Source organism: Panicum virgatum, chromosome 4N (genome assembly GCF_016808335.1).
Source record: "Panicum virgatum strain AP13 chromosome 4N, P.virgatum_v5, whole genome shotgun sequence".
Lineage (NCBI taxonomy): Eukaryota > Viridiplantae > Streptophyta > Magnoliopsida > Poales > Poaceae > Panicum > Panicum virgatum.
The window spans coordinates 48010967-48025190 of NC_053148.1; the positions used below are offsets into that span (position 1 = coordinate 48010967).

The 14224-nt window shown below is 46.0% G+C and overlaps 2 protein-coding genes across 2 annotated transcripts; one reads left to right on the top strand and one right to left on the bottom strand.

Annotated features, from left to right (window-relative positions):
* Positions 1-4933: 4933 nt before the first annotated feature.
* On the top strand, positions 4934-6916 carry LOC120670389 (uncharacterized protein DDB_G0271670-like). The gene has a single exon (XM_039950475.1). The coding sequence runs from the start codon at positions 4934-4936 to the stop codon at positions 6611-6613; it is 1680 nt and encodes a 559-aa protein (XP_039806409.1). The 3' UTR covers positions 6614-6916.
* Positions 6917-10327: 3411 nt separating this feature from the next.
* LOC120668628 (protein STAR1-like) lies at positions 10328-13374 on the bottom strand. Its single transcript, XM_039948370.1, has 3 exons — positions 12832-13374; positions 10909-11096; positions 10328-10809 (listed from the first exon to the last, which is right to left on the bottom strand). The coding sequence occupies exons 1-3, from the start codon at positions 12860-12862 to the stop codon at positions 10558-10560; spliced, it is 471 nt and encodes a 156-aa protein (XP_039804304.1). The 5' UTR covers positions 12863-13374; the 3' UTR covers positions 10328-10557.
* Between the last annotated feature and the right edge of the window lie 850 nt (positions 13375-14224).

Genomic DNA, 14224 nt, shown 5'->3' on the forward strand with positions numbered 1-14224 from the left:
CTGAATATCTGATGGTGCGGATAAAGGTGGTTGGGCGGCGGTGATCCAGGCCACCAGACGGGCGCGCATGATGGACAGTGATCATGCATCCATGTCGTTACCTGGCGTCCGTTGGTCCGTGGCCAATCATGCGCGGCGGCATCCGTCCACTAATCCTTGCCGGGGGGGTTACCCTGAAACTAACAGGCCATTAGCTGTCGCCGAATTCTTCAATGGAGACCAGACCAGACCAGAGTACCCAATCTAGCAGCGTGAATCATGCACGTTATGCGCAAGCCTTTCCTTCATCTTGTCTTGTTTAATCACGACTGGAATCGAAGCAACGCTCCGCTGTCTTTGAACACGTACGCAAAGGGGTCAGTCAGGGCGTGCCGGCCGCCGGCGACGAGCGAGACGGTGGTTTGCGCGGCCACGCGGCAACGGAGCACGCGGCGGCGCATCGTGCCGTCCGGCTGGGCCGGGAATGGCCGCTGGCCGGGACCCAGGGGCGGCGCGCTGATGGAGCCGTCGTACTTGCCGGTGGGTACGCAGGAGCGACGGCGGCCACCGGATGCGTGGATGGATGGAGTGCGTCTGTGCTTCTGCCAGATCAAAAGTAGGCGTGCACAGCTTGCGGTAGCGGGGACGGAGACCACCACACCACACCACCCATTCGCCTCGACGGCATGATTGGATGGAGTCAACGAGCGCGAGCGATCCTTCCGGAGAGATTGGAATGGAATGGGATCGCGCCCGCCGTGCCGTGCCAACGAGGAGGGAAACGCCGTGCTGGACCGTCGTCCCGCGAGCGCGCGGGCAGGCCGCCGGCACACGCGGACACCACGACGACGACGAGGGCGGCGGACGGGCGACGAGTAGGCCGCAACGGGCGCCGAGGCCGACGCGGGCCTTGGGCCCCCAGTTGATGGAGGTGGATTGCCTGAGAGAAATAAATAATGGCCCACTTCCCACGGATTTGGTGGTGGCGGGTCCCTGGCTGGCGTTCCACCATAGCGGCCCAAACGGCCCATTCGAGTTCATCAATCGCGGGATGTTTCCATGGGAGCCAGCCAGACTTCGGCAACTCCATCAAAGATTCAAATCTGTATCTGCTCCTAAATCGATCCCCGGACCACCAGCTTTTGCTCCTAAACTGATCCTCGGACCAGCAAATTCGGTCTCCACTCAGACGGAATAACTTGGTTGCATCTAGCACGTGCGACTACAAATTATACTATTCATCGCACTTCAGAAAAGATGAGCAATTTTCTGTTGAAAATAAAAAGTTCTCAACATCATCGTAGAACCAAAATTTAACCTCATAGCAAGCAGAATCACCGCCTTCTTTGGTTGTATATTTATTATCTTATTGTTTCGCCAACAAACAGAGCTTCCACGTTCGCTCTCAAATCTAAAAATTCTCACATTAATTGGAGAAAAAAGAAAAATTAAAATTATCTAGCACTGCCATTACGAAAAAATTAGCCTAAAATACCCATATACATGATTATAAATTACCCACCAGTGCTATTAAAATATATTTCTATTTATAAATATAAATATATCCATTGTTTTGCATATTAACCTACATATCATGCATATCTATAGGATACTACCTACACAATCAATTAACATGTTTTACCACACGTATATCTTATTATATTACCAAAATCTCAAATGCACCTTCATGATTATATTATTATTAGCCAAAATAAATAAAATAATTCTAGATTTTGCGCTATATTAGACTACCACCTGACCTGCAGTGATCATGATGAGAGGGTGGCAAAAGTTGGGCCAGCGATGAGGATCACAGAGTTAGAGGCTAAGAGCAAGGGTAAACATCACTCTGCAAGCTTCTTCATCCTCCATGAATTCTGGAGACTGTCCATCACCTACTACCTACTGGTGATGTCTGAATGTGATTGTCCGCAGTCCCAATACAAGCACAAGGTCACTGCACATCCAACCTAATTCTTTTTCACAATCCTCCTGCATCACTGTCCTTGCCGAGGGAGGGTCGTTGACATTACTCCAAAATTTGTTGCCGACATTGCTACAAGACACTACCATACCTCACAATTAACACCACAAGCTCAAAAAAATTAACACCACAAGCAGATAAGGAATCAGGACAATATCGATCAGGCCATGATTGGTATAGTAAGCTCATTAAACTTGAACACGAACATATGTTGCTGAAATTCTGAATGGAATCTTGTGCTTTGCACTATAGAGATTTGTTGGCTTCCAAAAAGCAAGAAGCTTGGATCGATTGTTCCCAAACAGAAACTAGGCCATGGATATGACGCCATGTAATAGACGACAAATTTAAACATAGTAGCAATAGACGATCAAGAGAATCATAAAGTAGAGAAGCTGTCAAAGGAACAACCGAGTTAGTTGAATTGAGCTGTGGCCAACATTACTGCAAGGGCTGGTAAATAAGAAACATGTTACTACTACTAGCGATTGATAAGATAGTTGGTCATGACAGGATTAGGGTTATGCGCTTGCCATGCGGCCACATCACTGACAAAGAAAGATGTAAGGAAAAGAAGACACCACTGCACTAACAACAGAGAAACAAGTAGCATGTGATGAGAAAGATTTAAGTTTATGAGTAAAATTAGATAAAAATACAAGATATATTTAAAATATCAATACTAGCGGCGCAAATGCGCGGGTCACCTCACTAGTTATTAATATAATATCGAAATCTGTCTCTCTCGCTCGGATGGTCCAGCCTACGGGTGTAATCATGTAGATCTTCTAGGGCACTCGCCAAAACAAGTGTGTTGTTTGTAACAAATATTTCTATCTTGATTATAAAAATGTGTAAATCTTTTACGTATTCGATGAAAAAAATAATCTCATAGCAAGCAATGACGATCCGGCTATTTGTAAAAACAAAACTAAAAATAGCCAAACGGAGGAGAGCAGCCGCAAGAGCGAAGGATGCTTCACCAGGTGTCAATTAGTAGCCGGGCCCACTATCCCAACTTACTAGTATTTGACAAGTTCTGTTTCACAAACATGGGGCTCCTCTATTGCCCGGCTTTTTCTCGTCGTTTGCCTTCGTCCTCCTCTCTCCGCCCCTCCCCATTCCCCCCTCGCCATTCTTGGCCGTTTCAAGGTTACAAAGGCACGGCGCCTTCTCCGCCCCCCTTCGTTTTGAGACACGCGATGCAAACGAGAACATGATATGCTTGCTATTGGTTGTTCCTGTGGTTGAGAAAGCAACCATGAATCTCGTTGGGTTCGTATAGTACCAAGGTATGCTGATGCCCTTGTTCTTCTTCAAAAGGAATTCGGTCGGTTTAGGCGTCTAGTTTCATGGCAAGCCTTTGGCTAATTAATCTATCATGTGTTACCGTGCTGTCATTTGGATGTCTGGCTATTAAATTACAGAAAGCAATTGAGCGATCAATTTTTTTCCCTTTTTATTTCCTCATGATTTTACTTTAATCGTTTCGGTCATTTACGACCGTACAGAATTGAAAGATGAAACAAATTTGTCATGGAGAGGGAAATTATTATCAAAGACAAATTAGCATCTCTAGCAGTCTCCCTTTCCTCCATAAACTATCAATATTGGAAAAACATATACTTCAGCAGTTCATCAAAATCTTTACCTTTCCCCAATATACTGCCAATATTGGAATGTCCCAGTCCCAATATGTCACCCCAACTTCCCTCAAATAAAAGAAAAAAATTCTGCTCTCCCAATATGTTAGTTGTATTGGGATGAGATTATTGGATAATTGTAAGAGCATCTCCAAGAGTGACTAAAAAACAAAGTCCTAAATATTGAGTTTTTGGACATTGCCAAAAACAATTGAGAGGGAAAAACTCCTCTTCCTCCAACAGTTCCTAAAAAATCTAATTGATGTGAAATTATCCATCTATGGGCAAACTCTTTGATCTATTTGCCGTGTTTCTTATCTCTCGGCAACGGCGACGAGCATCACCCTCGTGCTGAGCCCACCTTGCTGGAGGAGCCAAGATCACAGCACGCCGCCAAAGCTTGTGGGAGGCAAGTCAGGAGATTTGTGGCCATGGAGCCGCTTGATTTGCTGCAGGAGTCGAGGTTATCTGGGGTGGAGGAGATAGGGTTGCAGCACAGCCCAGCTCACAGGAGGAATCGAGGTCGCGCTCATCGGGAGTCGGCGAAGACACGGCGCAGCCTTGTTTGGAAGAGTCGAGGTCACAAGTCAGGCATGCTCGCCGGAGCAGAGGAGCTCTCGGTTACATTATCGGCAATCATGCGGCAGGAAGAAATTTTGGATGGGCATCAACTGATTTCCAGAGATTGGGAGTGCAAGCGAGGAGCGCAAATATGGCTCGGTTGACTGCAAGAATTGGGCGCGCGGGAACATTGGGCATTGGTTTGGGCTACTATTGGAGCTGTGTTTTTACCGTTCCTATCCAAAACTAGTTTTTGGGAGTAAATTTTGAATACTCTTGGAGATGCTCTAAAAGCATATCTCCCAATAGCATGTGAAAGTTTAAATCAGCACGTAGCTTCCTTATTGCAGACTTGCAGTTGATCAAAGTTCAAACAGATCCTTTTTTATCAAGCAGAAGTTCAGACTAGTCTATACATGTGCAATAGATTGAATTTGAGTGGAAATTGTTTGACAATGTTGGAGAGCAAATGTACATCAATCAAAAGATCATTTTATTTTCTCCCACAACGTGGCAGGAGCGTTTGTCACAGAGACAACAGAAAGGAGAGAAATAACACAAGAGAAACATGGCGTGCATGTTGTCTTTGAACATCTCAAGGTCAACCCTATACAAATATAGGAGTTGAGAAATTAGAAATCTCCCAAATCACTCTTCATTCTGCCTTCATTATTAGCTGGCTAAGAATACGTGTTAGCGTGTAAACTCCTGCAGGTACAATTGACAAATCCTCCCGCTTCGTTTTGCAATGCAGAGGCAGGCGCCCATGGCCACACGGCCGTCGCTGCGGTCGAGCGACGGCACGCGCCCAAGAAGCAAGAGCGGGACCGGCACCGGCAGGCCGCCGTGGAGCCCGCGAAGCTCCGACCCGTCGCGCGCGTCCACGGGCCGCTCGTCCGCGGCGGCGGCGGCCGCGTCCGACAAGCCGGTGCCGTCGTTCCTCCGCCCCACCGTGAGCTCGTCGCTGCACAGCTCCTCGTCCTCGTCCTCGTTGGCGTCGCCCTCCCCCTCCTCCTCCTCCTCCAGCAGTACCAAGGGCACGGCCGCCACCGCGAGGCGGTCCGCGGACAAGGCCCCGGCGCAGGCGCTGGGCGAGCTGCGCCCGATCACGCCCAAGGACAAGGCCAAGGCGCCCGCGGCGGCGGCATCCTCCACGACGCGATGGTCCGCGGTGTCGCCGAGGCAGCTGATGCAGAAGGCGTCCAATGCCCTCAAAGCCACCAGCAAGTCCCGCGGCAAGAAGGGCAAGGAGGCGGCGAGCTCCTCCGCCTCCGCGTCGTCCGGCAAGGGGGCAGCCGGTGCTTTCGCCGCCAGGGCCAAAGGCGAGACGGCGAGATCCCAGACCCAGCATCCTGAGACGCCTGCCGACCCGTCGCCTGCGGTGACCCCCGTGGATGCAGAGGAGCCTGTTCTGTTGTTGGATCCCGAAGCTGCTGAGCAAAACCAAGAGCACGTCGCGACGTCGCGGGAGGCTGTCAGCACTGACATCACGACCGTGGAGGAGAGGTATCAGGAGGAGCATTCCGGCGCAGAGGAGGCTAAGGGAGCAGCGGAGGCCGTGGAGGTGGAGAAGATCATTGTGGAGGAGCCTGGAGCAGTGAAGGTGGCGCCGCCGGAGCCGCAGCTGCAAGAAGAGAAGCCGCAAAGTAGTGCGGTTGCGGAGACAGAGATGGAGGACCCGAAGAACGCGGAGGATGAGTCGCCGGCCGTCGTCGTTGAAGAAGCCGCGGTGAAGGAGGCAGCGACACCGGAGGGAGAAGACGAGCCGGCGACCAGCGCGGTGGAAGAGAAGGTCGTCGAAGAGACAAAGGCCGAGGAGAGGCAACAAGAAGAACAAACAAACGAAGGAAGCAGCATGATCTCTGAAGAACAAACAAATGAAGGAAGCGGCTTAATCTCTGAAGAACCCAACGAGGAAACCAGCGTGATCTCTGAAGAACAAAAGGAAGCAGATCCTGCGCCTATCCAGAAGCAGGAGGATGTGGCCGAGGACCCAGAAGTGGCTGCTGGATCGAGCGCGTCAGCTCCGACAACGCCACTGAAAGAAGCAGCTGAGGACGACGACGACGAGGCAGTGTCCAAACAGGTGAGCGCTTCGGAGCCCGTAACGCCGGTTGCAGAAGCCATCCGCAAGGGCAAGGCGGTGATGGAGACGCAGCAGAGCGCATCGGCGCCAGTGACGCCGGTGAACGCTGCCAAGAAGGACGGCCCATCAAAGCTGCCGGCGACGATCCCCGAGGAGTCGGCGCCGACGTTCAAGGGGCGCAAGGTGAAGACGGCCATGGAGAAGCGGTCTGACGAGGAGCAGCCCAAGAAGAAGGAGGTGGCGCGGAGCAACGACGTGCTGGAGGAGGCCAAGAGCAAGCTGATGGAGAAGAGGAAGAGCAAGGTGAAGGCGCTGGTGGGGGCGTTCGAGGTCGTCATGGACAGCCCCCGGGCAAGTTGAGGGTTGAGCTCATGAAAATTTGGAGGGAAGGTTGAGTGGTGATGCCAGATGCGTGGTTTGAATTTTGTGGTGCTTGAATCTTGCTGGGGTGTTCTGATAGTTTGCTTTCTTGTTTGTTGATCATTGCTTCTTGTGATAACCGAAACAAATGGGGATGTGTTATTGATGGTACGGTTTTGTTATTTCTTGATGAACCTGTTATTTATGAGAACAAATAGCAGTTTGTATGAGCTTTGTTTGATGTAATGTAAGGTAAGATTTCGTTCAAATTAGATTGTCATGTATCATGTACATGATGTAGTATCACCGGGTACAATATTTGACAATACAGTTGTATTTGTTACAGAATCTAACAATTAAGTGTAACAATTTGTACGTATCGCTAGGATTTGCTCGGAAATAAAAAGTATTTTTGAGGAACAATATGTTCTTGTTTTCTTTTCCCTTCAAGTATTTGTCATTCAAGTTTCTTGCCTAACAATTTTCACAATCTCAAGAAAAGATCTGTTTAAGGTAGAGGCATACCCTTTTGTCAGGAGTGACGAGGGTTAGCTGAAAGTGAGCTTTGCCAAATTCCTCTAATTTCTAGCGAACTTGAACAATTGAATTGCATGTGCAGAAAATGATGTAGCAAATCCACGGATAATCTTACTATTTTACATACATTTTTAGTTCACATAAAAGAGGAGCTACCGTGCCCGCTTTTGGACGGTCTGATCTTTGATCGGACAGTGGAAAATACGAGGAGACATGGCCGACACTACTACAAAAATAATTTTTAGGGACGGGTAAAAACGTAACTTTAGGGACGGATGCAATACTTGCCCTTAGTTCTTGTAGCTACAAATGTTGTTTTTAGTGGCGAGTAACGTGCTGCTTCTGAAAACTAATTTCTAGGGGCGGTCGCCCCCTAACACGCCCTTGAAAATCAATTTGTATGGGCAGATCATCCAAACATGTACCTACAAATCAATTTTTTAAATCAAAACATATAGCAAAGCACATCCAAGAAAGTGAAACTTGTACTCTAAGGGTATTGTGATCTATATAACTTAAAAAGAAAATCAAACCATATTTCATCGTATATAAGTTAAGAGTGTGAAACCATAATGTATAGCTCACCCATGCCATTATCTCTACAACTCAAGGCTCACAATAGATTTCCACACTCATAATCACTATTTGCACTAAAATATGCTTGTAATATTTTTTTCTAGTTATATGGATCACAATAGGTGTATGATACAAATTTCACTTTTTTGGATGCGCTTTGTTTTTTGTTGAATTAAATGAAATTTTGAAATAAATTTGAAAATTATTTTCAGGGGTTGCGGGGGCCACACTCGCCCCTACAAATGCATTTTCAGTGGCGGGTGAGGGGGTGACCCTGCTCCTACAAAAGCCATTTTCAAGGGGGGAGGAGGTGACCCGCCACCCGCCCCTACAAATGGTATTTTTAGGGGCGGGTCACCCCAATCAACCTCTGAAAATGGGCATTATTTTTAGGGATGGGTGAGGGAGTGACCCATCCCTAAAAAAAACTTTTTCAGGGTGAGGGCCGTCACGCTCAGCTTCATGCAGCGCCTGGGGATCGAGGGCGAGATGCTTTTGGCCGTCGCGCGCTCCTTCCTCCAGCTCTCGCTCGTCAGCTTCCTGCTCCACTTCATCTTTACCCAGAAGAACACCGCACCCTGCATCCTCCTCGCTTACCTCTTTATGAGTTTATGGTACGTGCGTACGTGATCAAACTGTCAAACTGCTCATCAAACATAGTTGTTGTTTCTAGCAGTGCTACTGTTCACCGTCCGACAGCAGACAGGCTTCGAGCTTTGCTTTGGCTCATCGAGCCTATCACACCAATTTTTTTTTATCTGGGATTAAAGACTGGCTATGAAACAATATACTTACAGGTTTCTTGAAACATTACTACTATAGAGTGAAAATGTTCAATAATGACGAAGAAAATTGTTATCATTCAATACACAACCAGCTCTGATTAGATGAAAATGTGTAATAATACACATAGTATAGATAATATTAATTTGTGGAATGATCACCGTACTACAATTGCATATATTTACATATTCATCTTTTTTTTTCTGCAGGTGGAGTCTGGACTTGCTCTAGGTGCAACGCCACTCCAGCATTTGCAGCATCCTCTCGTCCTATCTTTGTAGGATAGCCTTTTTCAATGAGGCCTTCCAACTTAATGATGAAGTCTTCCATGACTAGGGTTTTTAATTAGTACTGGAGTACAAGTGAAGGATCAGTCTTCTGCATTGGTTTAATAGGCCAACACGTCAGTGCAAAACTGCAAATTAGCTTGATATCAGGTTACTTTGATGTGGTGTCAATTACAGATGTGACATTAGTTAATAATTTGTATCATAATTACAAATTTAGTGTGTATCACAAAATAAAGAATTTTTTTGTCTTGTGAAGTACTCCCTCCATCATGAAATGTGAGGCATATTGTTTTATCCTAAGTCAAATTAGTCTAAGTTTGATCAAATTTATATAAAAGAATATTAGCATCTAACACATCAAATAATTAAATTATAACAATATGTTTTATAATGCATCTAATTACTCCCATTTGACATTCAAAATATCATCACTCTTGTCTACAATTTGATCAAATTTAGAGGAGTTTGACTTAGGACAAACCAAATACCTTACATTTCAGGACGGAGGGAGTACGTTATTAAATATGTAATTTTGCAAACGTGTAAAAGAAGCTTCCTGAATTATATGCAAGTTCTGCCAATGTACATGTAGTTTTGTTAAAAAGTTAATGCAACAGGGGACATCTTTTTCAGGACGGAGTACTCATATTCCATATAGCAAACATCTATTTTACACGGAACATCAACATCAATTATTCCATAGTTTTTACACGCTATTGGATAATCACACAATATACCCTTGCAGTATAAAAATGTGCATGCCTCCTTTCGCTCCAAAGTGCAAGATATATCCTACCAAGATTTAGTATTACACATCATACCAAGATTTAGTATTACACATCATCTCTATTTCCAGGAACATCAATATATTATTTTTTCAAGAACTTCTTTGACCAAAAAGGCCCTACTTTTTAGAACATCTTACTTCTTACTATTAGTAATTGGAGGTTCCTTTGAGGTCCCTACGTGAAGTCATCTAGAATCCTAGGTGGACACTTTAAAAAATAGAGAAATTCTAGAAATTTCCACAAAAATCAGAAACATCTGACTATCAATCCGACAACTCTAATCATAATAGTCATTGGATCTATTATCTTTGCTAGTAAATTATCCACCTCTGTCATTATGAAAATAGATTAAAGTAACCCTCTAAATATGTATCTAAATTATCCACCTCTGCCAAGCAATCCCCTAATCTTCATGTAAACTACCCACCTGTGCTATTATAAAAATAATCCAAATTACCGTCTAAATTTGCATATAAATTATCCAATTATATTATTTTTAAAAGTTAAAGTAACCCATAAATCTGAATCTAAATTATAATTATAGTAAAGTATTAAAATGCACCAATATAAAATTTTTAAATTATTTTTATCATTATTAACATATTATTTTTGTTATTGTTTATATAGAAAAACACTACCCACGATATGTGCCACCATGTATTAATGTGTGATGGAAAAGATAAAAATACCAATTCACAAATAAATATTTGAATTAAATATATATCAAACACAAATGTAGGTGTGATGCAAAATAAAATCTAATAGATAATGATAAACATGCAATTTAGAGAATGTATTACAATATTGAATAGATGAAAGAGGATATGAAATAGATAATTGTAATTATTAGCTATAAAACTTATTTGTCTATTAATTCTATTTAGTCCGTGTTGGAGTATGGGTTGATAGGCTAGTGTTATTCAAATTTGTTTTCCATGGATCTTCCACTCGCTCAGTCGATCATCTTTAGCTAGCTGAGCTCGAGGAAGCGCCGGGCCATAGGATGCTTGGCACTGTGCAGCTCGGACGGTGGAAGCACCTCCACGACCTCGCTGGCGACGAGAAGGCACACCAGGTCCGCGATGCGCTGGATCTGCTTGACGCTGTGGGAGACGATCACAGTGGTGAGCCCCCTCGTCTTCTTCAGGCGCACAATGGTGTCCTCGATGTTCTGCGTGGAGATGGGGTCCAGCGCGCTCGTCGGTTCATCCAACAGAAGCACCTGCAGCAATGCAAGAAAGATTGTCCCTCAGAGTGAGAGATGCCATGGTGAGCAATGGAAGGAAGACGAATCTAAGCTGGAGCGTGCAGGCACCCATGCCTCGGGTTCGTTGGCGAGCGTGCGTGCCAGGGCGACGCGCTGCGCCTGGCCGACGGACAGCTCGGTGGCCGGCTTGGCAGACATGGCAGGGTCCAGGTCGGCCAGGCTCAGAAGGTTCTGCACTTCGGCATCGGTGAGCTTCTTGCCACGCAGCATCGGCCCGTAGCGCACGTTCGAGGCCACGGTCCCTGGTGTGGCAGGTAGAAAGACAAATTCAGACCAATCTTACAAAGTACTCCGTACCTGAATGAACTTTTTTTTTGCGAGGGGAATAAAGTTATCTGCAGTTTCATACTCTTCTTGTTTTTTTTTGTCAAAATGTGTTGCTTACAATGCAAGCCTCTTTTATATTTCCCCATTGTGCCATTCCACAGAATGATCGTACATTTTTTTAATTAAGGAGTCGGTAATCATGTTTAGTTTGAGAAAATGAAGCGATAAACATTTGACTTCTGATTTAAAGAAGCAGGCTACATGCATGTATTTTTCTTACGAAAATTATTTTGCTCTTGGCCCGTTTGGTGGAGCTTCGGCTCCGGCTCCGGCTCCTGCCTGCGCCACATCAGCCTCGGAGCTGGAGCTCCACCAAACGGGCGGGGCAGTAAAGCGGCTTCTGCTACCGTGGTAGAGGAGCTGCAGCCGGTTTTTGCCGTGCACGAAGAAGCCACAAAAAACTAGCTCCGTGGCTTCGGCTCCGGCTCCACACAAGGAGCCCTCTGTAAGAAGCCCTCCCAAACAGGATCTTAGATTAGATGAAGGAATAACAATATTCCAGCTGCGTGCTACACCAACGAGGAGATGCTTATAGCCGTTCATTGTTACAACTTGACTCATATTATTTCTCTCTTTCTAGTTTCTATTGCTTGGAACAAGTTACTTAGGGCATGATTACCCATCACCTAGCTGGCTAGCTAGTTATTGGAGGGTTGATGAACTGATGATGTGTGTTAAGAACAGTTCAAATGACATTAGCAAATCTGTACCAATAAACGGCATGTAGAGTTCACAAAGTCAATGTTCCCTTCGCGTGGTGTTATGAAACACCATAATCTTTGTTCAAGAGATTATTGCGTGCCTGCTTAAGTAACAAACCTAATTGTACTACCTTCGGTTGTAAATAAATGATGTCTTGGATAGCGACACAAACCATAATTTTTACAAGTGCTTTTTGCTATGCAACATAATAGAAGTGTGTTAGCTAAGTTTTGAAAGAAATTTTACTCGTGTCATTTTGAAAAAAAAAATCAAAACTCGTGACATAAAAATTAGTATACAACTAAATAAGAATGTTTCACCTAAGATGCAAAATACCACTTATTTGTGACTTGATGGAGGGAGCATATGACAATTATTGAGAAGAATATGTCAAAGGAAAAAGTCGTGTAAGGTACATATCATATTAGATAAGATTTATATTAGTCGTAATTTGTACTTTATACTATGTCAAAACCGTCCTTTGGCTAATAATAAATCCCATCATGGAAATTTGAGTTCGCCATTCAAGCAAAAGTATATTCAGCTAAAATTTCTCAATGCATGTCATCATCTGCGTGCTATTCAAAGTTCCATCACCAAAAGAACTTTCAAACTAAGGCATTTGATTATTTTTGTGTTTAAAAGTTTAATCTTTTTTGCAAAAATCTTATCTTACTTTTAAATAAACGATGCAAGAGATATTTGCCTTTTTCTCGCGAGAACTATTAGCTCCCCCCCCCCCCCCCCCCCCCCCCCTTGCGAGTCCTGACCCCGAGAGATTTTCTCTATTTCACGCGGGAAGCTCCAACGTCCAAAGCCGTTTAGCTCTTGCTTTGATCAGGAGCGTCGATTCCCAATCGTACGGTCCAGGTGCGTGCGCGCTTGGTCCTCGTTGAATAAAGGCAGTTAGGCAGAGGGAACGAGTGTCCTGGGTCTGGGTCCTCGTACCTTCGAACATGGCGGGTTGCTGGAAGAGCATGCCGACCCTGCGGCGGAGCGCGCGGACGTCGAGGCCGCAGATGTCGGCGCCGTCGAGGAGCACGGCGCCAGGGGCGGGCTCCCAGAGGCGGTTGAGCGCGCGGAGCAGCGTGGACTTGCCGCTGCCGCTGGGCCCGATGACGCCCACCACCACGCCGCGCGGCACGTCAAGGTCGACGCCGCGCAGGATCTCCTGGCCACCCGCCGCGCGGCGCCTCAGCTCGCGCACCCGTATCTTGCAGGGGGCGCCTCCCTGCGGCGCCGCCGCCCCAGCTGCTCCGCCCCCGGCGAGCAGCCCGCCCACGTCCAGCAGGAGCTCCCTGACCTCGTCGTCTTCGTCGGGCAGGCCAGACCCCGGTGAGATGGTAAGCTCGACGCCATGGTTCGTCTGGGGTGGTTACTGACGCGAAGCTGAGCCCATTAGAGATCCCCTAGGAGGCTAGGAGTGAGAGGAGATCAGATCAGAATCAGAAGGAAGAAAACAGATGGATTATTATTTTCTTTGCGCCTTGCATCGGTGTGGCCGTCTTGCGCCCCTTTTATAAGGAAAAAGTCGTCGCCGATATTTTGGGCTCCAAAAGCGATTAGTGAAAGACCAATTTCTGTAGGAGACTTTGGCACTTTTCCAGCTTTTTTGGTGCATGACATGGAAGATGACTCGCTTAGCACCTTGTCTAATCACTGTGTGGCCAAAATTGTGATGAACTGAATTGGGTATATCCCTTTTCCTCCGAGGCCATAGGGAATTAATGTTGAGTGCATAGATAATTGCAGTATTAAATTCCGCACAAAATAAACCATAATAAGCATAGAAACTAGAACATACTAGAAGATACGTTGATGCATTTTACTCTATATTATTTCCATTTACTTAGGCTAATCTTAGTAAAAAATTTATGGACATTAAATATTGTGTCACATTAGCAAATTTGCTACATATAGAGCTGGATGAAAAGTTTGTGGCTCACTAACTTGTTCGGCTCGGCTCGGCTCAATACACTAACGAGCGAGGTACGGTCAGCTCGTTTGTATATCAAGGTGCTCGAGCAGCGCGGGAGATGGAGTAACAGGCCCAGACCGTAATTCCGAAGAGCTCAAGGTCCAGATTGGTTTTCTGCCCACTGCAGCCTGGTTCGTACCATCGGTGCAGGCTCCGCTCGACCAGGCTTTCTCCATGCAGCACCCCTTTGTTTGGTTTCTATGCAGCTAGACCCGCTAGAGATATTGATTGGTTGCTTGTCTAAACTAGCCCTTGGATACTTTTCGTGTCTGTGCAGTGTGCACTCGCCCGAGCACTCGCTAGGGCATCATGCCAACCAGACCCTGAGGAAACGAATTTTTGAGCCCGTTTGGCAGGGTTTCA